The sequence below is a fragment of the Tachypleus tridentatus genome, chromosome 12 (assembly GCF_004210375.1).
Source record: "Tachypleus tridentatus isolate NWPU-2018 chromosome 12, ASM421037v1, whole genome shotgun sequence".
Taxonomy (NCBI): domain Eukaryota; kingdom Metazoa; phylum Arthropoda; class Merostomata; order Xiphosura; family Limulidae; genus Tachypleus; species Tachypleus tridentatus.
This window is the reverse complement of record NC_134836.1, coordinates 65,057,358-65,079,754: the sequence shown is the minus strand read 5'-3', so window position 1 is coordinate 65,079,754 and position 22,397 is coordinate 65,057,358. Positions and strand designations below refer to the sequence as shown.

General features: G+C 30.0%; 2 protein-coding genes across 5 annotated transcripts in view; both read right to left on the bottom strand.

Moving 5' to 3' along the window:
* Positions 1-22,397, bottom strand: part of LOC143233438 (anoctamin-9-like) — a 71,930-nt gene that overhangs the window by 485 nt on the left and 49,048 nt on the right. The window contains exon 5 of one of the 4 annotated variants that reach the window (XM_076469683.1): positions 1,178-1,241. The exons of 2 other annotated variants lie outside the window; for them this stretch is intronic. In XM_076469683.1, coding sequence (XP_076325798.1) covers positions 1,238-1,241 — 4 coding nt within the window. In that variant the 3' untranslated portion in view covers positions 1,178-1,237. Of the gene's footprint in view, positions 1-1,177; positions 1,242-20,189; positions 20,313-22,397 lie in introns of those variants that run through there. One more of the 4 variants, XM_076469684.1, reaches the window with a different exon arrangement.
* Positions 2,133-18,425, bottom strand: LOC143234886 (uncharacterized). Its single transcript, XM_076472580.1, has 4 exons — positions 17,832-18,425; positions 16,994-17,102; positions 14,217-14,369; positions 2,133-2,278 (listed from the first exon to the last, which is right to left on the bottom strand). Exons 1-4 carry the CDS (start codon positions 17,883-17,885, stop codon positions 2,133-2,135), a joined length of 462 nt encoding a protein of 153 aa, XP_076328695.1. The 5' UTR covers positions 17,886-18,425.

Sequence of the window (22,397 nt, the reverse complement as noted above, 5' to 3'; positions counted from 1 at the left end):
TTCACAATTTTTTGTTTGAGACGTGTACAAAAATATCTTTGTACCAGATACCATGCAAGTTGGTCAAAATATGGCTGAGTAAATGATCATCAAATATCTCTAAATAATGCTTTTATCAGATCTCTTACAGCCCCCCCCCAAAAAAAAAGAAGAAAAAGGATTCCAAATGGACAAATGTAGCTATTTTTGTTTGTCATTGTATTGAGCTCATTAATATTTACATTTGTGCCAGTTGTCTTCCAGACTGCTGTAAATATAACCACACATGAGCCCAAAATATATATTTTTGGGTTGTTTGACATCTGACCCCTTAAAAAAGCCTAAATAAAAAAAAATTAAAATACTGACTGTACATATTGGACCAAAGTATGGCCCTACCAAGTTTCAAGATAATTTGCCAAGATATGTAGGTATGGAAGTTGACTGAAAAGGGCTTGGATGAAGATGAAACAACAAAAAATCTATATCTCTCACATGAAGTAAAAATGTATCTCAAGATGGTTGGTATGGATATTAAAACTCTCTTTGTTAACCTGGAGCCCTAAAAAAGTTGAAACATTATTGTCTAATTTATTTTAATAAAAGTTTTAATACCCATACCATGCATCTTGAAATACACTACACCTCTCTGTGGAGATATAATAATGAGAAATAACTGTCTCGAATGTTATATTGCAGAAAATTGGAATCTGGATTCACTGAAAATAATAAAAAATCATCCCAAGTTTACAAAGTACATTTTTTAAAAACAATTTTACTTTAAACATAGAACCAAAAATCAGTGGCCATGAAGTTATAAAAGTCATCTTAATTTCAGAATGCAGCCTTACTCTAAAACTTATTCTAAGTATTTTTCACTTATATGGTTAGAAGAATATAACATATGCAATGTTGTTCCGAGTGGCTGCTTTTATATTGGACTCACGTTAAACAAGTTTACACAAAACCTTGATAAATAATTACTTCAAAAGACACAAATCTTTATTTAAAGAGATGTTTACACTGTTACTGTGTTAAATAAAGTCTTCATTACCTATTGAACCAATTTCTAAACTTAATTGTTCTCAAAATTGGTTCTTCTTTAAATCTGAAATCTTAAATATTCACATAGCTTTAGTGTACACACCTATATACTTCAAATTAATTCATCAATAAATACTCACAAGTAGTAACACCATATACCAAGAAAACATGGTGCACGGGACTCGTCTCTTCCAAATGGAAACACATGGTTCATTTACCTGTCACAGAAGCATTTAGAAAAACACATCAGTAAAAAACTAACTAATAAATTTTCATAACTTGTAAGAAATAAAGTTCAACACGTGGCCTTAGAAAAAGAACCAGAACTGATAAAAAAAACTGTTGTAATATTCCTTTTGAAGTTCAATTTACATTATTTTCGAAGAGGATAATAAAACCACAACTTTGCTATTCGAACATCTAACCTGTTTGTTTGTTTTTTAAAAAAAGGGATAAAATTTAATGAACTTTAAATGATTTGCTTTGTTTTGAATTTAGCGCAAAGCTACACGAGGGCTATCTCCGCTAGTCGTCCCTAATTTAGCAGTATAAGACTAGAGGGAAGGCAGCTAGTAATCACCATCCACTGCTAATACTTAGGGTACTCTTTCAAGAACAAATAATGGGATTGACCTTCACATTATAATTATAATTACCTGGCAGCCAGGTTGGGAACTTTAAGTGAGAATATTTCAACCAAGCATAAAAGTTGACATTTTAAACTCTCAATCTCAAACAATGTTCTATAAAGATCTTTTAAACTTTTATTATTAACATCTATTTTTTATACTTTGCTATCTTTTAAACTACATGTAGTGCATTTATACTGAATTATTTTATCACCCTTTTTAAATTAAACCTTTGAAGACCATTTACCCAAAATAACTGAATTTTTCAAGAATAAGGCATTATTTTAAGTTTAATCATTTTCAATTATTTTAAGAAAGAATTCATACAAAAGATACATAGCTTGTAAATTTTGTTTGACAGAGTATATTTAGTTACAGTTTTGTTGTAAATCCAACACCAAACACTTACTGTCATCATAAAACTTACAATCTGATAATCAGCTACAACACTGTAAAATCATCATTAAAAGAAAGACAAAACTAGACAAGACAAATGGTGGGAAAAACTGGACAAAAAATCAGATTTTTGTTTTGATGTTTATTATAAATTGATAATAGTGATGTTAATAAAGTTTTCTTTTCTTTACTGTTCATAACTGAGCTAAATATTCTGGCCTTAGATGTTCCTGTGATATAAAAACAAACCACATCATGATCAACAGTTCAGGTAAGACATCATATCTGTGTGTTAAGAAATTTACATTTTTTTTAAACATGTATTTTTGAGAAACTTTCTCAAAAGAATACCTCTAGGGAACATTCAAACATTATTTTAATGAGCCAAAGTTTGAAAAGATGTTTAAAGAGAAATACTAGAGAGTAGCCATACATATCATACTGGAAACAAGCAAAGTTAAAATTCCTGAGCACCCAATCAAGGCAGGAAAACAAGGTCATTAATACTCTCACATCACATGCGAGATTTCAGTTATGGAAGTTTGAAGTCTTAAATGTGAAGCAAATTTGATGTGCTTTATGTTGGTTTGAAATTAAGGCCATTTCAAGTATTGCAGATATACAATGTTGGACGTTATTATGTTTTTTGCTATGGGCATCCATTACTACACATCTCATGAGGATTTTCTTAGTGAGTTACTTTCCCAAAATTCAGGTCCTTTGTAAAGGTCAGTTTTATATTACTAGATATGGTAACATGAGCACACATGCACCGGGTCATTGTAACTTCTATACTGTTATCCAGGCACAGTCGAAAGAACAATATAATAAAATAATAAATATATATATACACACACACAGAGGGTGGACAAGAAAAGTAGCCCTGTTGAAAATGCTGTTAATTTGTTACATATTTTAATACATAACAGAAAAATGTGTAAAATTCACTTCACAAGATCTATTCAAACATGATATCAAATAAATTAACAACATTTTCAAGGGAGGGGCACTTTTTTTGTGCTCCTCTTGTATATAAATGTATAATGTTATCAAATTTAAACTATTTTATATGTGTTATAATTATAATTATATATCTGTTATAATGTGTTATTCTAGGATGAAGAAAAGGCATTATTTATAGTGGTCAAATCTATCAAGTCCATGCAGAATTTCATAATTAAAAATAACAGTCAAAACATTAAGTTTTTTTCTTTACAAAAATGTTTGATAATTATCTGGAGGTTATAAAAACTTTGTATGTGAAATTTGAACATTTTCTGATGCATACAAGTATTTTTAATCTTAAGATCAAAATTACTATGCATGTTGGATAGTCAACATGCAAAAAGAAAATAGGCACAAGAAAAGCATTACTTTAAAAAGTATTAAAACTGAATAACAAAAGATTTGATATTTTGTGTATGAAAGCTCTAACAGAGTCTGAAGAAGAGAATATTATTTATTCCTCTTCAGCTTTAATGTATAAATCTATATAATACTGACCCCAGAGACATAAAAACAGCAAGAAATACAGCAGCAACATTGTCGATAAGATGAGTTATTTTTGCAAAAGTGAACGTCTGGCCTAATCTTCCTTTAATCTTATTTAAAATATTTTAAGGTAAATTAATGGTTCAAAACATATCAACCAATAAAAATTAATGGTTCCAATTATTAATATTTGCAATTATTCCAGATACAAATGGCTTGTGTGAAAATAATTAATTAGCTAAACACTGATTAATTAGTCCAGTTGATTAATCACATACCACTTTCCATCAATCACATAGCTCTAAGTAACTGATTTATCTGAGGTATAATTTTATCTTTTTTCTCCCCCTTATTCATACCTGTGAGCATCACCCAACAAGGTAAAGCACCCATACAGAAAACACAACACTCCTACTAATGAAGCTGAAATCAGCATACAGGTGTAAAATCCAAGCCAAGCAAAGTACAGGCCAATCTTAACTCCAAAATACTCCCAGACAAAATTGACAGGAACAAACACTGAAGTGATTTGTATCAAACAAAATTTAGTGGATACAATAACTAATGAGATACTCCAAAAAATCAATCCTTATGAATTTATTTTTTATAAAGATTTGTCTCAATTTTAAACTCTGACTAGTATGAGAGCAAGGTGATTTTCATGCTAAAATTAATAAAATTTATATATCTTTAATATTTCAGTTTCCAAATTTCATTTGCAGAGCTTCTAGAATCTTCTAATTCAATATCAAGTTATTTATGGTAAAAAATTTACATGTTATGCATTATTTTCTCTACCCTTACACCACATGAGCTTAGGCCATTGTAACCACACCAAAAAAAAAAAAAAAATGAAATAACATTTTTCCTTTCTAAAATCCCTGCAAATTACAATAGAAGCTTATCATTATTTATCCTGACTATTGTCAGGCTTGTTTCAGTTAAATATGACAACTTTCTATATACTAAGCCTATGTAACAAGCTAGTAATCACCTTGTATACACTTAGTTCAAATTACAGCATAAAATTATGTAACACACACGATCTTCATATGTATATACAAATATTGCAAATAAATTAATCTATTTCTTCATTTATATTTTCTCATGTCACCTAATAAGTTTTTTTTTTTACTTTTATAACAAACAAAATATGTACATATAAAATAACAAAAATCTAGTACTTAATTGTGAATGCTGTAATTTCTTTTGTTGTCAAAAACTTTAAGTGTTGAAAGATGCTAACCCAAATTTTCACTGGGCTGTTTTTGATTTTTTTCCCAAATTATTTATTAATTTCAAATATATACTTTAGAGCACAAACGGTAATAAACACAAAGCATACAATGTTCTATAATTATTACAATTTAACTGGTTTTCTAACCAAACATTGTGCATTAAAACAATTTCCTATAACATTATGTTATGTATTAGGAAAATCTACAAGTCTGAAATTGTATTCAATCTCAGTCAATCAAATACAAGTGAAAAGACTACCTAAGTTCAGCAACTTGGAACAAACAAGTGCCATCACGTGATACAGAAATGACTAAGACGTTACAAATTAACATATTTTACTTTTGAAATTCAGATATTAAAACTATATTACATAATAGAAACATTTCATTAACTACATACCTATACTATTAGATCTACATCTATTTTAATTATTACCACATCTTTATAGAATTTCATAGCTCAATGAAAATAATACATTAGCAACACGAGAGAATTCTCTACCTCCTATCATGACTGACTCTCCTTATATATAATTATTGTATTTGGAATGATCTCTTTCAAAACACAACCAGTACGAATAAATTACCAACTGAGACTCCAAACATGACATACAAATATAAGATGTATAGATATTAAATATTAAATAAATAAATTCTGTCCAGGTAATTAATTATTAACACTCACTTGATGTCATCAAGAGGTTTTTTTTATATATTGTCGAAAATGAAGCCCAGTTGTTTATTAACCATTTCTGAGGAGCTTTTTCATCTGAAGAATCACATTTCCCCTAATAATACGTCAAAGTGAATTATCAACATAACTATTATTTTACTGTCACAAATTCATCAGGTCATAAACCTGATATAATACACACTCGCTGTACAAATAACTGTGAACAATACTTTTAACATATGAAAAATTGTACTTTCACAATACTTTATCAGCATCAAGCACACTTGAAAAGACGAATCCAATAAGTTAACTGAAAGGAAAGGCAGCTTCATACACATTATCATTGTGAAAAAAAATAGAAAACATGGTATAAATACATAAGGCATGAAATATTTAAATATAAAAAAATGTAGAGAGTGATTGCAATGACTTTTATTCATCACTATATATCATATAATATATTGGAACCACGTATCATACGTAACAAACCCAAGCACACACGTCAAGTACTTCAGGGTTGCCAGTGACTAATTTTTTTTTAGTAGTTTAGGAAGCATATAACCATATTATTATTTACCAAATTTTCATGTTCTTATTTTGATGAAATAAGGTTTCATTATACTGTTCTGCTGAACCATTGAAAACAGGATTCAAAATTAAAGCTTACAGAGAAATAAAAGAAACTCATTGGATTGCTAATCTAAATACTGTTCAACCTTTTGGACTTCATCTAGAACCTGGAATCGATGATCTTCATTCACTGGTTTCATCTTTGTCAAAAAAATTATTTTTTTCTTTCCTTATTTCTCCTTCTATCGTGAAAGCTGAATTTAGTAAAACATACTATTTAAGATAATTTTTTATAAACTGATTAATATTTTTTTTTCAAACTGTCTCCAGGTGTCACCTTTACTTCACTAAATGCTTAAGTATAGTTTTAAATACACACATATTCAGCCATTTCTAAAGTAAAATATTCCTAACACCTTTTCGCATACATTCTCTTACACTGGAAATGAGACATTTACACCAGAACATAGAAAAATAGACATTTCTTCTCGAAAACCAGATCAGCTTCCTGATGTAACTAAACTACCTTATTTGTATATCACTCATTTGATTACACCACCATTTCCTATTTGTAACTGAAGAAAGGTCCACCTTCCAAAAGTGCTCAAATTACGAGGTTTAAATTAATGTCTATCAAGACATCTTCAACCTACATGTTTTTACAACATGTCATAAAAAGCACACACACCTACAATACTTACAGTGGGTAGGAGCAGAATTAACTCACTTCTTTCCAAACTGTTTATTATCAATAGACTCTGTATGTATTGTATCACAACACATAAGATCACGTTTTTACCTGTTATAATGCTAACTATATAGGACTGACCTAAACATTAGGGAAAGTTGCTTACTTTCTACATAAAATATAGAGTGGACCATAGCTGAAATTATTTGAATTAACTGTGCATTGGTTTCCATTTCTGTGTGATTGTATCATTAATAACCAGGGTTACAGGGATTTATTCATTTCTATTAAGACTTCTCAAACTCGCAAGTTTTTCTAACACCATAATTATACTGTTCTCATAACGTCTTTAAACAGGAAACAGTGGTTTCTACGTACAGGCAGTAAAACCATAAAATAAAAACAAGAGTACGAGAAAATGCCAAGTTGAAACTTTGAAGAAAATAGGAAACCTAGCATTCAGAGAGGGAAAAACACATTTCTTCATTCTATTTCACATTTTTCAGTTTCTCATGTCACTGAACATTGGTAATTTAATTACTCTTAGTACTAGGGTTGAAAAAAATAGTAGATAAAATATAAAGTTTTGCCAGTAAAATAGCTTTGAAAAGAAGAATTTTTTTTAATTTTAAGCATGGAAACTTTCACTCAGACTGATTCATTTAAGGCTTTGGAAATTCACAGACAGATCTTTATGGGAAATATTTTAATAGAAATATTGATTACTTGTGTACAATACAGTTATGGCTACTGAAAGCTTCACAAATTTCATAGATGAATGTGTCATAAATTAGTACTTACAGCTCCACATGAGCAGGTGTTTCCCTATGCAAACATAGGGTGTTAATATGATTTATCACTATTAATTTTTATATTTATGAATATTATTCAGCACTATTAATTTTAGGACTAAAACTTAATCCACTTGAAAATTACAAGATATTATCAAGTGTTAATAAGCAAAGGTAGCCAACTGATCAATCGGTACATTCTAATAATTATAGCTTCTTGTTTTCTGTGCATTAGTTATGAATATTACATAGTTCTAGTCAGTTTGCTAAAAAAAAGTATATTCATTAACTGTTCACATCATGTGATAAATAACAGAACTTCTAGTACACACTAACAGTCTTATGTCAAACTACATTAAAAAATACAAGTCTCTAAATTTAAATTGTGAAGCTTAATATGACAGAAAAGTTCAGGTGAACGTTCCATCTTGGGATTTTATATATACACGAGAAAACAAATCAGCAGCTGGTCCGTGCAAGGTCAAAACTAAATATAATGATGATAAGTGTGAATCATTATAACCAAAAGGGTATTTTAAGATGCAGATATTTAAATGTTAGCCCTAAAAATACACTGTGACTTTTAATTAACAGATTTCAAAACATTATTGCTACGAAAATTTTGAAGGCTATCTGTGCTAGATGTCCCTAATTTAAACTAGAGAGAAGGCTGCTAGTCATCACTGCCCACTATTAACTCTTGAGCTACTCTTTTACCAATGGATTGACTGTTACACTATAACGTTACACTATGAAGGTGAAAGGCAAGCATATTTGGTGTGTCAAGAATTTAAATCTGCAACCTTCAGACTGTGATTCATACTGGACTATATAATTTAAGGATATATAAGTAAATGAAAAAGGTAAGCTATGCAAATTTCAGATTCTTACTTGTGATTATGTTTAGCTCGTGTTTCTATCTTAAAGAAAACTTTAGTAGTTCCTGTTAGTAAATCCTAACATGATAGAGAAAAGTTACATCTTACAACCTTTGTTACGTTACTTTTCACAATTTAGAAGTTAAAACTGATTGTTCAAAATATAAAAGTGAACTAGAAACTAAATTTATTAAAATAGACTCTTCATCAAAGTGTTTAATTCATTTTTCTGTACAACATGGGAGGTGGTTGTGGCACGAGCACTTTGAATCACCCACAGCAGAAATCACAGCAAGAGTTTACTCATAATTTATGAAAGCTAATTTCTACTCAAAACTGAAATTTGTATCACCACTTATATATGATGGTATTTTGTGTAAAACTTTATTATAAGTAAACAATACAGAAGAAATTAGTACAAAAAATATCAAATTTAGAAATAAACACGTTCTTTATAGCATGAGATATTATAACGTTTATAATTAGTTACTTTTAGCACCTCTCCGAAAAAGCTAACTACACGCATTTTAATTATTATAAACTCATCACTAAATGTTATCATTTTAAATGCAAGGAAAAACATATAAGCATGACACATAAAAGAATTTCATATTTTATACAAGTAATTGAAACAATTCAATTTTTGCTTCCAGATTATCTAATGACTCAGTTCATAATAAAGATATTTATTTTCAAAAAGTATAAATGTAGCATATGAATTTTTTTGAGTAATTCTGGTGCACAGTAAATTATGCAGAAAGGAAATTAAATACAATAAATCTCAAATAGCATTATTTCTACCAGGTTCCTTGACCAACTGGTAAATAAATCAATCTTGAACACTTTACATATTCCCTTCTTTCTCTCATGGTTTGACTCTAACATTTAAATATTAGGGTGTATTACAGGATGGCTGATATGGGTATTAACACTTTTATTAATATAAAATATCAATTTCTGATCCATTAAATTTTATACAACTTTCAGCCAATTCCAACTATTTGAAGAAACAAATCTCATCATAACTACTATTTAATCCTCAGCACTTTAGAAAGTGGACCTTTGTCTTCAGAAGAAAACATTCACAGATAAAAAGTGGTCACATTATATGGTTATTATTTTTCTGTCCAGTCTTCTTGAACCTACGTTTTTTTTTTTGAAATCGTTATAACTGTATGAATAGTGTATTTCAGTTTCTACTCGTACACTAGTCTAATATTTACATAGGAAGCTTTAAAACATGCATATACGACGATACTGATTAATTCTTGTGAATTATTTAGCTAGATAAGCTATAAAACTATCTAAACAATAAATGTGTAACACAGGTGGTCATCCAATCCACCATTTCTCTCTGGGGCTTAATCTGAAAGAAGATTTGTGCATCTATACAGTAATTGTTTGTTTGAAGCTCTGTATTGAAGAAAGTATTAAAACCAGGTTTCTAGTACTGTAAGCCTGCAGATATAAAGAAATATAACAATTACAAAAGGTGTAATGCATATCACATGAAAGTTAGTGAATGCATTAGTTCTCTTTCTATTGTAAATGTAATATATGAAGGGCTTTAAATATAAAGTACAAGTGAAAACACCTATGATCTCAAACAGACAGTCATGCCATACAATGATTTTCGTGCGTTACTGGTAAGGTAGAGTAGTGGATATTGTTATTCATCTTTGATGTAAACCTTTTCAGTTAAACTCACGTCCTTTCCAATAATAAAAAAAAGTCCAACAGTTGCAGCTAAGTGACACTGACTATTTTCTCTCTAGTCTGTCACTTCAAAATAATGGATGGCTAATCCAAATAGTTCTCAAGCAGATTTTCACCATATTAATAAATAGTCTAGTGTTTAACAACACATTCTGAACTTTTGCTTTACTTAAAAAGCAAAGGATATCTTAATCTGAAGTGACAAAAAACAAAACATTTTCAACAAATGTAATTTACATACAAATCATCCTATTTTTAATAATCTGATCAACCTGGTATTGGGAATAGTTAAACAAGATGTAGTCTAATGCAATATATAACCACATGGTGTTTGTGCTATATTAAAAAAAAAATTTGTAAACTACTAAATTTATTTGAAAATTTTAATGTTACTGATGTTTAAAGTTTCCAAGTTTAGACTAAGAAAAGATTATTCACCATTACATAACTAAGATAAAAAGCATCAAATGGAATAAGAAATACTTAAAAATAAAGATAGTTGTAAATACAGACGTAAATGTAAGAGAAAAATCTAGAAAAATTGCATGAACAATTGTCATATTTACTATAAGGAAATTAATACATTATATTTATAAACAAAGTTATACCTACAAAAACTGATATTAGCAAAGATGCAACTTTCTACCAAAGTACCAAAATGCATGTACATTTTATTTCTTAATTGCACAAAATACCTCCTCATACATTACAAATTTCATCCTGTTACTACTGTTCAACAGAACCAACTAATGAAAACTACAAAATCTTCATTTCTACTTAAATACAGAAGAAATTAATACAAAAAATATCAAATAAACATATTCTTTATAGCATTTATTATATTTGCATAACTTGTACTGTTCTTAGTGACGTCCATTAAATGATTACTATTTTTGCTTCATTTATTATTACTATAAATTTACACAAGTAATGGAATGAATTAGCAGTAGTGGGCTTATGCCTGATAATGGGTCTAATAATGTCTATATCATAACAAAGAATAAAGTAAGTTACTTTCGGTGTCTCAATTTATTTATACACCAGCTTTAATCATTAGTCTCAAGTTTTATAGCTGTAAAAACTTTGATAACAACTGTCATGACAGACAAAACCTATTTACCGACTGAACCAAAAACTGATAATTGTACACTATTAATCACATGAATAAATCATTTGATAAAACTCACTGTTTAATTGCACATATCCTGAAAAACACAGAACCCCTGGGGTGAAAAGCATGGGTTTTGTAACTGACCCCTCACTGTAAGTCCATCAGTTCAAGATACTTTTACCATTCAGGAGGAAACCCTTTCAATCTTCTAAATAATCTAAAAATAATTACATTATTACTTTTTTAGTGCAACTGTTACATCTGTACTTGTCATCCCTAATTAAACAAGGAGAGACTAAAGGGAAGACACCTAGTCAACAACACCCACTGCCAAGTCTTAGGTTACTCTTTTACCAACAAACAGTGCGACCGATCTTCACAATACAAGTTCCCTACAGTCAGCAGGGAGAGCAAGGTCAAAAGTTCTTATAAGATAGGATCTGTAGTTTTGTTTAGTCCTATTTCATAACTTTTTGTAAGGATGGAGATTAGGAATTTTAATAAGAAGAAATATGTGGTTTCATTTCTAATTCAAAAAATTAAGGGCAACTGCCCAGTAAAAACACGTGTTTATACTTTATTTGCACCATTTAATAACAACATTAAACCCTACTGTTAATATCCATTATACCAGTGGTTCCCAACCTTTCTTTGACCCGCACCCCTAAAAAATTTTAATATGTTCTCGCACCCCTCACAGTAATTATTTATTTAAGAATAAAGGTGAAGGTGGCCAAAACAAATTTTTATAATTAGTTTTTAATGATATATAAACAAAAACAAAATATTTGGAAATGAAAAAATATTACAACAAACTAAAAGTTCCATAAACCCTACATGGCCTACAAAAAAATAAATTTTCATCAATGCATAAAATGATATTTCTTTGAATTTGAAATGTTCAAATATTCATAAGCCAATTTAAATTTAATGACTCTTTTGTTCCTGTTTATTTCTTACAAGTTTTTCAAAGCGTGGCACAATTTTTGAATATATAGGACAGTACCCTTAATATAAACAAAAAAAAACACTGAAATCTCGCACCCTGGGAACCAATGAATTAAACACTAATGTTATTCAAATACAATGCCAGTGTTTTAATTTTAAAACTTACAATATATTAAAAATCATGCAACAGACAATTCTCATATTTACACATGTATATCAGAAAGTTGTTATTACATTAACACCACAGGTGTTAATAATATTGTGTGGTGATTATAATTTTGGTAGGTATATTGATTTACTACAAGTAAGACCAACAAATAAATTTGGTTTAAGTTTCATACACATGTACAATTACATCCACAAATACTTGATTAAAACTTTATATATACAATTTAGTTTTTTAGAGGACAAATCTATACAGTAAACAAAAGTATATTATGCAGAATTGAAACTTTATTTGTGTCAAGTAGAAATACTTTAAAACATCCATGAAAGGGGAGAACATGGATCCACTAATTGATTGATTAGTGCCATATGCCACTTTGAACACAGCTTCGATTATGTCGCGGTTAACAGAGAGGCTGTAATTTAGTGGTTACGTGACAAAAAAGTTGCTACAATAAATAACAAAAAGAACCAGCCATATCTGGTTTTTCAACAAATAAAAATTTAGTATATTCTCTCATTTCTTTTCTGTGCTATAATTTTCACATAATGTTTACACACACCTGGACAAAAAGCAAAATCAACAAGCAAAAGTAAATATACCCCACAATTAAAAAATCATGAAACCATATGAGGCCGCACACTATATATTCCCAACATCAGCAGAAAAATAACCAACATCTGGCAAAAAACTAGCAACAAAATATGACACTCCAGTTAATACCAAATTTATTCAAAAACCAGGCACATAACTAAGGTCTATACTATATAAAATCTAAACTGACAAACACAACACCAACATTATTTATAATATACAATGTGATTACTGCCATGACTTCTATATTGAAGAAACAAGTAGAAAAATGGAAACCAGATTCAACTAACATAAAAAAGTTACCTTCACATTTTTAAATACTGCAAATCAAATAAACACAACATAAGCATAGAAAACATCCAAATTCTGAAGGAAAAAAAACATAAACAAATACAAAATTAAAGAAGCCTTCTTATACAACAACTCAGCAAAATAAACCAATACAAAGGAACACCTTTATATCTATATTAATAAATATAATCAAACATTTAAGCACACCCTCTACACTCAGTTACACAACATGTGGTCAGCTACTGGTCAGGTAGAAACATTGTTTGCTCCTCTACCAGCACTTTCTCTACCCATACCATCTGTTTTTCAATAAATAATTTTCTCTACAAGTATCGTTATCACGGAATAAGTGATTTGGATTCTCTACCAATCCATTTCCTACTTAGTTGCTCTACATGTATATCAAAGGTCCACTGATGTCAATACATGAGGAAAATACAAAAGGGGAAGAGCTGGTTTCCTTCCAACTTCTCAAACTACAGAATACCTTGAAAAAATTCACATGTGCTCATCTAGCTGAATTTTTTTTCTTCTAATTTCCTATGACATATCACTTGATAAATCAGCAATTGCTGTAATTAAAAGTCTGTTAGATCTCCTGTAAAAAAATTTAGCTGCATGCAACTTTTTATGATTTAGCTAAAAATAACCCTACTTCAGACCACACTTTGACCATGTTACCAGTTATTCAGCCTTTTCAAATTTTTACCATATATTCTTACATCTATGAATATGATCTACAAAAAAAAATAGAACAGAACCTACCATCAGAGGTCCCCTCACCATGTACAGGGATCTACAATGACAGCCATCTTAGTGGAAAAAGTATACTTTATTTCATGTTTTTCCATAGGTAATTGTGGCATAACTGATTAGGCAATTAAATACTGATGATAGAGTAAGTTCCGTAACAGGTTTTCCTTAATCGATTTTTTCAAAAAAGTAAACCTTCAACTTCTTTACAGACTTCCTAAAGTATGTGGTAACATCAAAACAGTTTACATAAAACTTACCATCACGTGCAACTTGTTTGTCAGGATTCTTAATGGCTCGTGAGACGTGTCCATCTTCACCATACTTGAAGCAACCAGATTTATTTCTCATGTCCCCACCTACATTAGGACAGTCTCTTGACATGTGTCCATCTTCACCGCACTTAAATAATCCTGTTAAGATGGTTAAAGGAATATTATGTAACTATATGCATGTATTGTCACCTTAACTGAAAATAAATTAAAACTTAACACAGAATTTAATAGCAATATAATGTTATATATTTTTCATGTTAATTTAAAAAATTTGTAATAATCTATATTAGTGTTCTAAGTTGAAAGGATTAGTTACATTTGATAGATTCTCAAACTAAGGAATCATGTTCAAGCAGAAATTTAAATTCTGACAAAGTAACAGGATGCAGAAACTAAAACCATGTTCAAAACAACTTACAAAAACTTTCCCCCCAGAAAAATTATATGTAGAAAACGAGGCACAGTGAAACCCATAATAAAGATTATATTGATCTCTAATTCTGTGTAAAAACATCAAAGTCATGTATAGCCATCTCCAATTCTTAATTAGTATACTAGAGGAAATGAAGCTACTTCAATATCACTCATGTCTATCCAGAGTGACATGTAACACTCATGTTTTTATGGCAACAGGTTACAAGTTATAAAATCTAAAATTAATAGTTTTAACATTCTAAAGTCTGAACAACATTCAGCCTAATCAAATAAGAATACTGATTCTAATCTATCCAACCTGCAAGAGCTAAGTCATAAGAATAAATAAGCTAATAACAGTTTCTTCATTAATATTATAAATATAATCTAATATGAAATTGTTTTTGGTCTCAGATTCTTTATACAGGTAGTTCACTACTGCCCATGTTTCACACCAACTACTGTAAACTGCAAAACTGTAAAAACAAATGCAACCATGAAGAAAACTTTTTTATGGCTTTAGTTTCTTTCAGACGGGTAGTTCACTAATGCCAGTTGTTACATGTAGTATTATACTCTGTGATATCAAACTGGTGCATGTTTAATGATTCTTGTGAACAACAAACAGCTTTTTCTGAATCAGTATGAGAAGAATTTACACTTGGGAGACCTGGGGATGTATCAAGATCCTCATCAGATACCTGCCAGAAAGGTCTTTTACTGGTAGGCCCTGCATGGCCAAGAGCGTTAAGGCGTGCGTGCGACCGTCCGCATCACGCCAAACATGCTCGCCCTCCCAGCCGTAAGGGCGTTATAATGTGACAATCAATTCCACTGTTCGTTGGTAGCCCAAGAGTTGGCAGTGGGTGGTGATGACTAGCTGCCTTCCCTCTCTTCTTACACTGCTAAATTAGGGACGGCTAGCACAGATAGCCCTCGAGTAGCTTTGTGCGAAATTCCAAAACAATCTTTTACTGGAGACAGTGACATGAGACTATTTTTAAAACTCTGCAAAACAAGAAGTTGGTAGACATCTTCTTGGCACTGGTCTTTTCCATGACAGTCCATGGAATGGTACATGTTCAACCAGGCAACTTTGATAAATGTAACACCAAGAATACCCCAAGCAACCTTGAAGAAGACCCTAACTTGACAGTGAGGACTGTCAAATCACAAACAGCAAGTCCAACATGTGGAAACAAAGTCCTTAAATTGGTAACCCCTGATACTTGATGTAAGAAATAAGTGCAGAATTTTCACAGTAGATCATGTACAAATGATTCACAAAAAGAGATAAGAAATGAACAAATGATAAAGAAACTGCAGTGTCTGGAAAGGTGGAGATCCAGTTATTAGAGAGGGTAGGGAAACAAAGAGATGCTTAATGTGGTGTTGGCATGATGGTGTTGGCGCATAATATAGTTCCTTGAGATAATGTGAGCTACATGTTTTCCAAGTGTTTTGCCACCTGTTTGGTAGGCATATTAGTTAAACTTAGTTCAGAGGGCAATCAAAATGTTACAAAAAGGCAATTTAGAATAAACAAATGTAGTTTTGTGTTACAATCTGAAGTCATTATAGAAAGAAGAAAAAAAGATAATTTTGATTTATTTTAATGTTTACAAGACTGATCATATTGAGAAACCTGATACAGAATTTGGGTAGAATAATACAGTCTACTTTTACTGACTAAAATGTTTCAAATTTATGATGTTTAAATTTAAATTTCAGATGATTTAAGTGTTTTTAATCTACATGAAATTCACTTTGCACCCACAGTAGTCAATTTTCTGATTCCACATATTCACAGTGAAAGAGACTTCATTACAAATTATGCTTTTCTCAACAAATGATTTAATTATTATTCACAGTTGATGAAATTTTTATGAAGATACACAAAATGTATTAGAAATTATTGTGGTGAAACTAAAAAGAAAAATTGGGGTCACATACTTGGCTGATTCAACCAAGCCCATATTGAAAAGAAATTATGGTAATGGTTTGTCTCACCATTTTGGTTATGGGTTATATTCCCTGTCCCCAAACATGTTCATACTTTTACCCATTGGGATGTTGTAACATTAAAATCCATTACACTCTTTGTTGATAAAAAAGAGTAGTTCAAGAGTGGGTAGACGGTGGTACTAACTAGCTGTCTTCTCTTTAGTATGTCATTGCTAAATTAGGGATGGCTAATGTAGTTAGCCCTTAAGTTCCATTGGCCAAAATACAAAACTAACCAAGCATTAAAAAATATTAAAACACAAAATGTACAGAATATCACCTGACTAAAAATCACAAAGATTTAGAGCAAATAAAATCGAAAAAGCCCAAACATGTGTACTTACTACAAGTATTCCCTAGCTGAGGCAGAGGTTTGAAATTGTATGGCAAAAAACCACTTATACTTCTTTTTAATTTTTTATCATCACACCTTGAATAATGAAATTCTGGTAACTAAAATAAATACAAAAATAATTTTTTTTAAACTGGTGTATGATTTTTAGAAATGCTGAACTCCTCAGAAATACATGCGAAATGTATAACAAATTTATCACAGCATAATTTATAACCAGTGGAAAATCTGTTAAAAATCTGATACTATTCTTCAAAAGAGAGAGAGAGAAAAAGGAAGAAAAATATAATAACACAATAATTTATGTTTGAAGCAAGACATACCCAATTTGTCATTGAGAAAATATCTTACTGTCTCTGGCTCTCTAATTAGCTAAATTTATCAATTATCTGTAAGATCATATAGGATGAATCATACTTCACTCAATCATTTCTATTCTAGATAACACTTAGTCTCAGAAAAATGTATTAGCAATTTGTAACGTTGAGCAAGTTGAAGGTGGGTGTGGCAAGAGGTTCTTGCATTTTCATTGGTTGCTCTGAAGTTCCATATGATTGAAGGATATAAGATAAAAATTTAGAAGATTAATGACATTTTACATAACATTTCATAGTTTAAGGGGGAAGTTCAAAAGAGGAAATAACTGAAGAACAAATATTCAAATTCTCACACTAGGGTATTTAAAGTTGTTTTTAAATATTTTCTTATATTATTAAGAACTTAAAATTTATATAATATAAAAAGCTGCATTATCATCCATGGTTTGTTATCAAGTTTGTTCGTACATGATGGTAGTTAAGTGGTTTAATTATATTTTGAATGTAACTTACTGAAACATCATGACACGTCACTTTAACCAGCCCGTGTGCTAAGAGTTCATACATCCCAAGTGTCTTGTTTGGATCAAGAAAAATGTCAACCAATGTACTTTCAAAGTTTTATTTAGACTGTACTCTGCCCTTAAATACAAAATGATTAGGAAGCGTACTACAAGTGATTCCAGTGCCAGCAGTAAGCCTAAAAACTGCAACAAAAGCCATCTCAGTAACAACAAAACTGGAAACCATCATGAAGTTTGACAAAAGCTAAACTTATAATAAATTCCAAAGCATTTATGTTCTCACCATCAACTACAGCAACTATCAACAAAGATAAAATTATCTAATAAGTTACTAAATCGGTATTGCCCTAAGATAATGGATAGCAAAGGCTTACTTAACAGATTTAAAAAAAAAAAAAGCATAATTTACACAGCCTAAAGGCAGCAAGTGCTGACAAGGAAGCAACATCAATGTGCCAAACACTTTTAAAAGATATTTTTGAACAAAGAGGATTTATGACCCATCAAGTTTTCAACATTTGAGAGACTGATCTATATTGGAAAAAGACAGAACAGGTTTAAACAACAAAAACAATTTTTGAGGATTGGTTTACAACTTTTCTGCTCTGCAGTACAGAGATGTTTTTCTATGGAAAATGCTTCCCATAAAGCACTAGTGGTTGATGAAAACTCACCAAATCACCCTAACAACCTAATTTACATATCAACAAACATTTCTGTGGAGTCTCTTACTCCAAACACCACCTCTTTGATCCAACAAATAAATCAATACGACATGGCCTCTTTTAAAGCATATCACTTATGACAAATCTTCAGATAAATGATCAGGGGCAGTGGACAGCAACAGAAACACCTAGATCAATGGTTTCTGGAAACCATTCAACATCAAGAATGTAAAACGTTACTACCTCACATATGAATACAGTTTGGAAAAAAAAACTGGCTAAAATGTGTGGATAATTTTCAACCTCTTGTTAAAAAAAATCACATCATTTGCACATCCGTTTGGATTTTAATGGAATTGAAGAGCAACTAATCAATGACTTACTGAAATCATACTATAAACAAATAACCAATGAAGAACTGATAAAACACTGACCAAAATTGACTGCTTATGAATAGAAAGACGACTAAGAACCAGTACCACAATTGTTTTCAAAACATAAAAAAGCTGTCAAATTCATTTTTACTATTTTATCCAGACTAAAAATGACCAAAATTGTAATAATCAGAGTTCTAAACACTATTAAACATTTACCAGAATTCACTTTGGGAAAAGAAAAAAAAATCAAAGCATATTAATCTATATTAACAAATAACAGTTTTGTTAAACAACATTACAAGATTTTACAGACAGAGCTCATATGCTCACTCTAATGTTTCACAAATGATGTTTCCCTTATCACAAGGCAAACACCATATTTTTTCAACATTGATAGAAATCCAATAACCTTTTTTGCCACCACAAGTAACAGTTTTACAGAATAATAAAGCTTTTTCAAATCTTTCACACATAATTTGTTGATTTATGCACAAAGCTAGCACTGATCTTAAGTAATTAATAAAAACAAATGTTATACTAATAATTATGCCACTAGCTTTAAACATTTCATATGAATTAACTCTTGAAATGAATACTTTTTTTTTTCTTAGAACCAGCAGTTTGTTAAATATATAATGAACTATTTAGAGTTGACAACTCAAGATAAGAAATATTTTGGTAATATAAGTCTGAAGAAAGACACATTAAAACACAACAATGAAAGATACAGCAAAATAATAACTTTACAAATAAGCAAAAACTTTGAAGACTTGCATTTATTACTTTAACTACATGAAATTAAAATAAATCTTGTAGTAACCACACACAAAATGTTAGTTTAATTAAATTTTAATTTCTTATAATAAATATTATGTTTCATCTGTTATTTTCTTATGTAAAACAAACACCTGAACCATCTTTTAACAATTCATCATGAATTAACACATATATAATGAAAAAACAAGATTTACTTGATGAACATGTTCTAGTTCCAACCATTCATCTTTCAAATTTGCTTCAAAGAGTTAGCTAATGTTTTCATGAGGACCACTGTCATTCTCTGATGACGGCTTGTGAGTTAAAACAAAGTCACGGCATCTGTCGTCAAAGGAGAAGGTTCCTAGTTAATACAATTCCCAAATTTTATAATCCTAATTAGGTTTTCATTTCATCTAACCAAAATCATTATTGGTTTATCTAAATTATATTTTAGATACTCTAATAGTAATAGCACAATTATAATGATACATGCTAATACACGTATAATATGTGTTTGACCTGGTCAGATAGGTTGGGCACTTGACTCGCAATCTGAACATGCTTGCTCTTTCTGTTGTGAGGTTATTTTGATGTAAAAGTCACTCCCACTATTCACTGGTAAAAGAGTAGCCCAAGAGTTGGCAGTGGGTGGTGGTGACTAGTCTTTCGCTGTTAATTTAGAAAAAGCTCGCATCAGTAGTCTTTGTGTAGATTTGCACGAAATTACAAACAAAGTAAACCACATATAATATAAAAAAAATAATGAAAAATAATAAAAGCACTGAAGATATCAGATCAGCATCAGATGGTTGTTCAACTGAAAGACAGATTGAGGAATACACAAAAGTATCATTACATTGTTCAATAGATAATAAGAGTTTTTGAATCTGTTTATTATTTATTACATAATGCATGCTTATTAGCACTTCTCCTGTTTTATCATTACAAAATAGTTAAATTGCTAACTTTTCTTTACTTAAAAAACATCAACAAATTTCTTGTATTTTAAAGTTCTAATGGTGAATGTAAAAAAATCAAATCTTATTAACAATTTTTAATGTACCACTGTCACATGAATTACATAGTTCAATAATTGAGGTATTAAATGGTGGAATAAAGTTGTCTTATATACACCTTAACTTAAGTTGGCTTGATTCTTTCTAGCATTTTATATACATATATATAGAAGACAAGTGTAATTTTGATATGATATTTTGTATATTTATTAATAATATAAGTATTTACTGTGCCCCTTCATGTATATAACGTGTTTATTGTTTTTTATCAAGGGAATTTAATGTACATATATTTTTTATATCAATTAAATGCTTTTTTTTCAAAATCATTAACTATTCTGTAATATTTAAAGAAGATTTTCTTTCAGAATTTTTTTCTTGAGGGAAAGAATTGTATTTGGTGAGGTCTGTGGTACAGAACATTCATGTGCTAAAGACACACTATGTCTATAAACATTTGTCTGGTTTTATATCTAAAGATATTTTTTACAAGTGTTTAAAATGGTCCTGTTTTAAGGGCCCCTTACCTTTTATTACAAAAGTTTTCATTTAGAAATAAAACCCTTAAATTTGGAAAGCATTTTTATTTGGCTGTGAGCTTTACATGTACAGAAATTACAAACTGACACTAGGATATTTCAGTTAACATGTTTATATACTCTTTTGAAGCCTATTAATAATTTTTTATAAATACAGATTCACTTTTGATAGGTGAAAAAAGATCAAGTGCCCAACCTATCTGACCATGTCAAACACATATTGTACGTGTATTAGTATGTATCATTATAATTGTGCTATTACTATTAGAGTATGTGAAACCTATTTTGTATGATTCCTAGAATTCATTGAGAATTCCCTACTATGAACAAGTAGAACTATGCCTAATATGAATAAAATTTCCTTTTGACTGATGCTGTATGTGTTGTCCACTATATGGTTTGGTTTAGCAATGCTTGATGCCCAACACATAGTTAGGTCATATGTTATTTTGGAAAGTTTTTGTAATGCAATCAGAGACAAATTTATGCAGTTACTGCCTGTATGACATATTTTTGCCACACCTTCTGCTAAAAAAACAAAAAAATCTGATTTTGTGATACATGAAAGGGATCTAGTACAATGTTTCACTTCCATTATAATTATGTGAATAATTATAAGACTTGAATGTAGTAATCATATGAAGACAACAACCAAAATTTATTTAATTTTAATAAATATTCAACAAGTTTTTTTAAACAATGTTTCAGTCATGGGCAACTGCTCTAAGTTTTTCTTTATGTGAATTGAATCATCATCAATTTTTTGTGTTCAGACAAAACTTTATTTTCTAATCATCTTTTAAAAATTTTAGTTTCTTGTACTTAACTAAAAATGTGTTTGACAATTGTTTTATAGAAATAGAACCATTTCTTTCTAACATAACATAATACGTAACACAATAGATTGGAGACTGATCTGAGATAAATTATAATACAAAACAATCAACAATATAATTTCTCTAAAAATTAATTTTAAGGTAATAATGAATCACTGTCATATTGCAGCCACCATTAGCTTTACTTCTCTTTAATATCTTATTCTATATAATTAAAGCATGTTCTTTACAGGTATATTATTACAGTATTAATAGTAATTTTCCTACAGTCAATGTATTTACCATTAGTGTTGCATCTTGTTCTTTGTCATAATAATAATAGTAATGATGTTAGCTTTCCAGCTACTTCTTACAGTTTGACTT

Excerpts from the sequence above, each read along its gene's own strand:
- LOC143234886 (XM_076472580.1), bottom strand. The coding sequence starts at position 17,885 with ATGTATGAACTCTTAGCACACGGGCTGGTTAAAGTGACGTGTCATGAT. Across the intron at positions 17,103-17,831 it reads TGACGTGTCATGATGTTTCA|TTACCAGAATTTCATTATTC; the intron begins GTAAGTTACATT and ends TATTTATTTTAG. Across the intron at positions 14,370-16,993 it reads TCAGCTAGGGAATACTTGTA|GATTATTTAAGTGCGGTGAA; the intron begins GTAAGTACACAT and ends CCATCTTAACAG.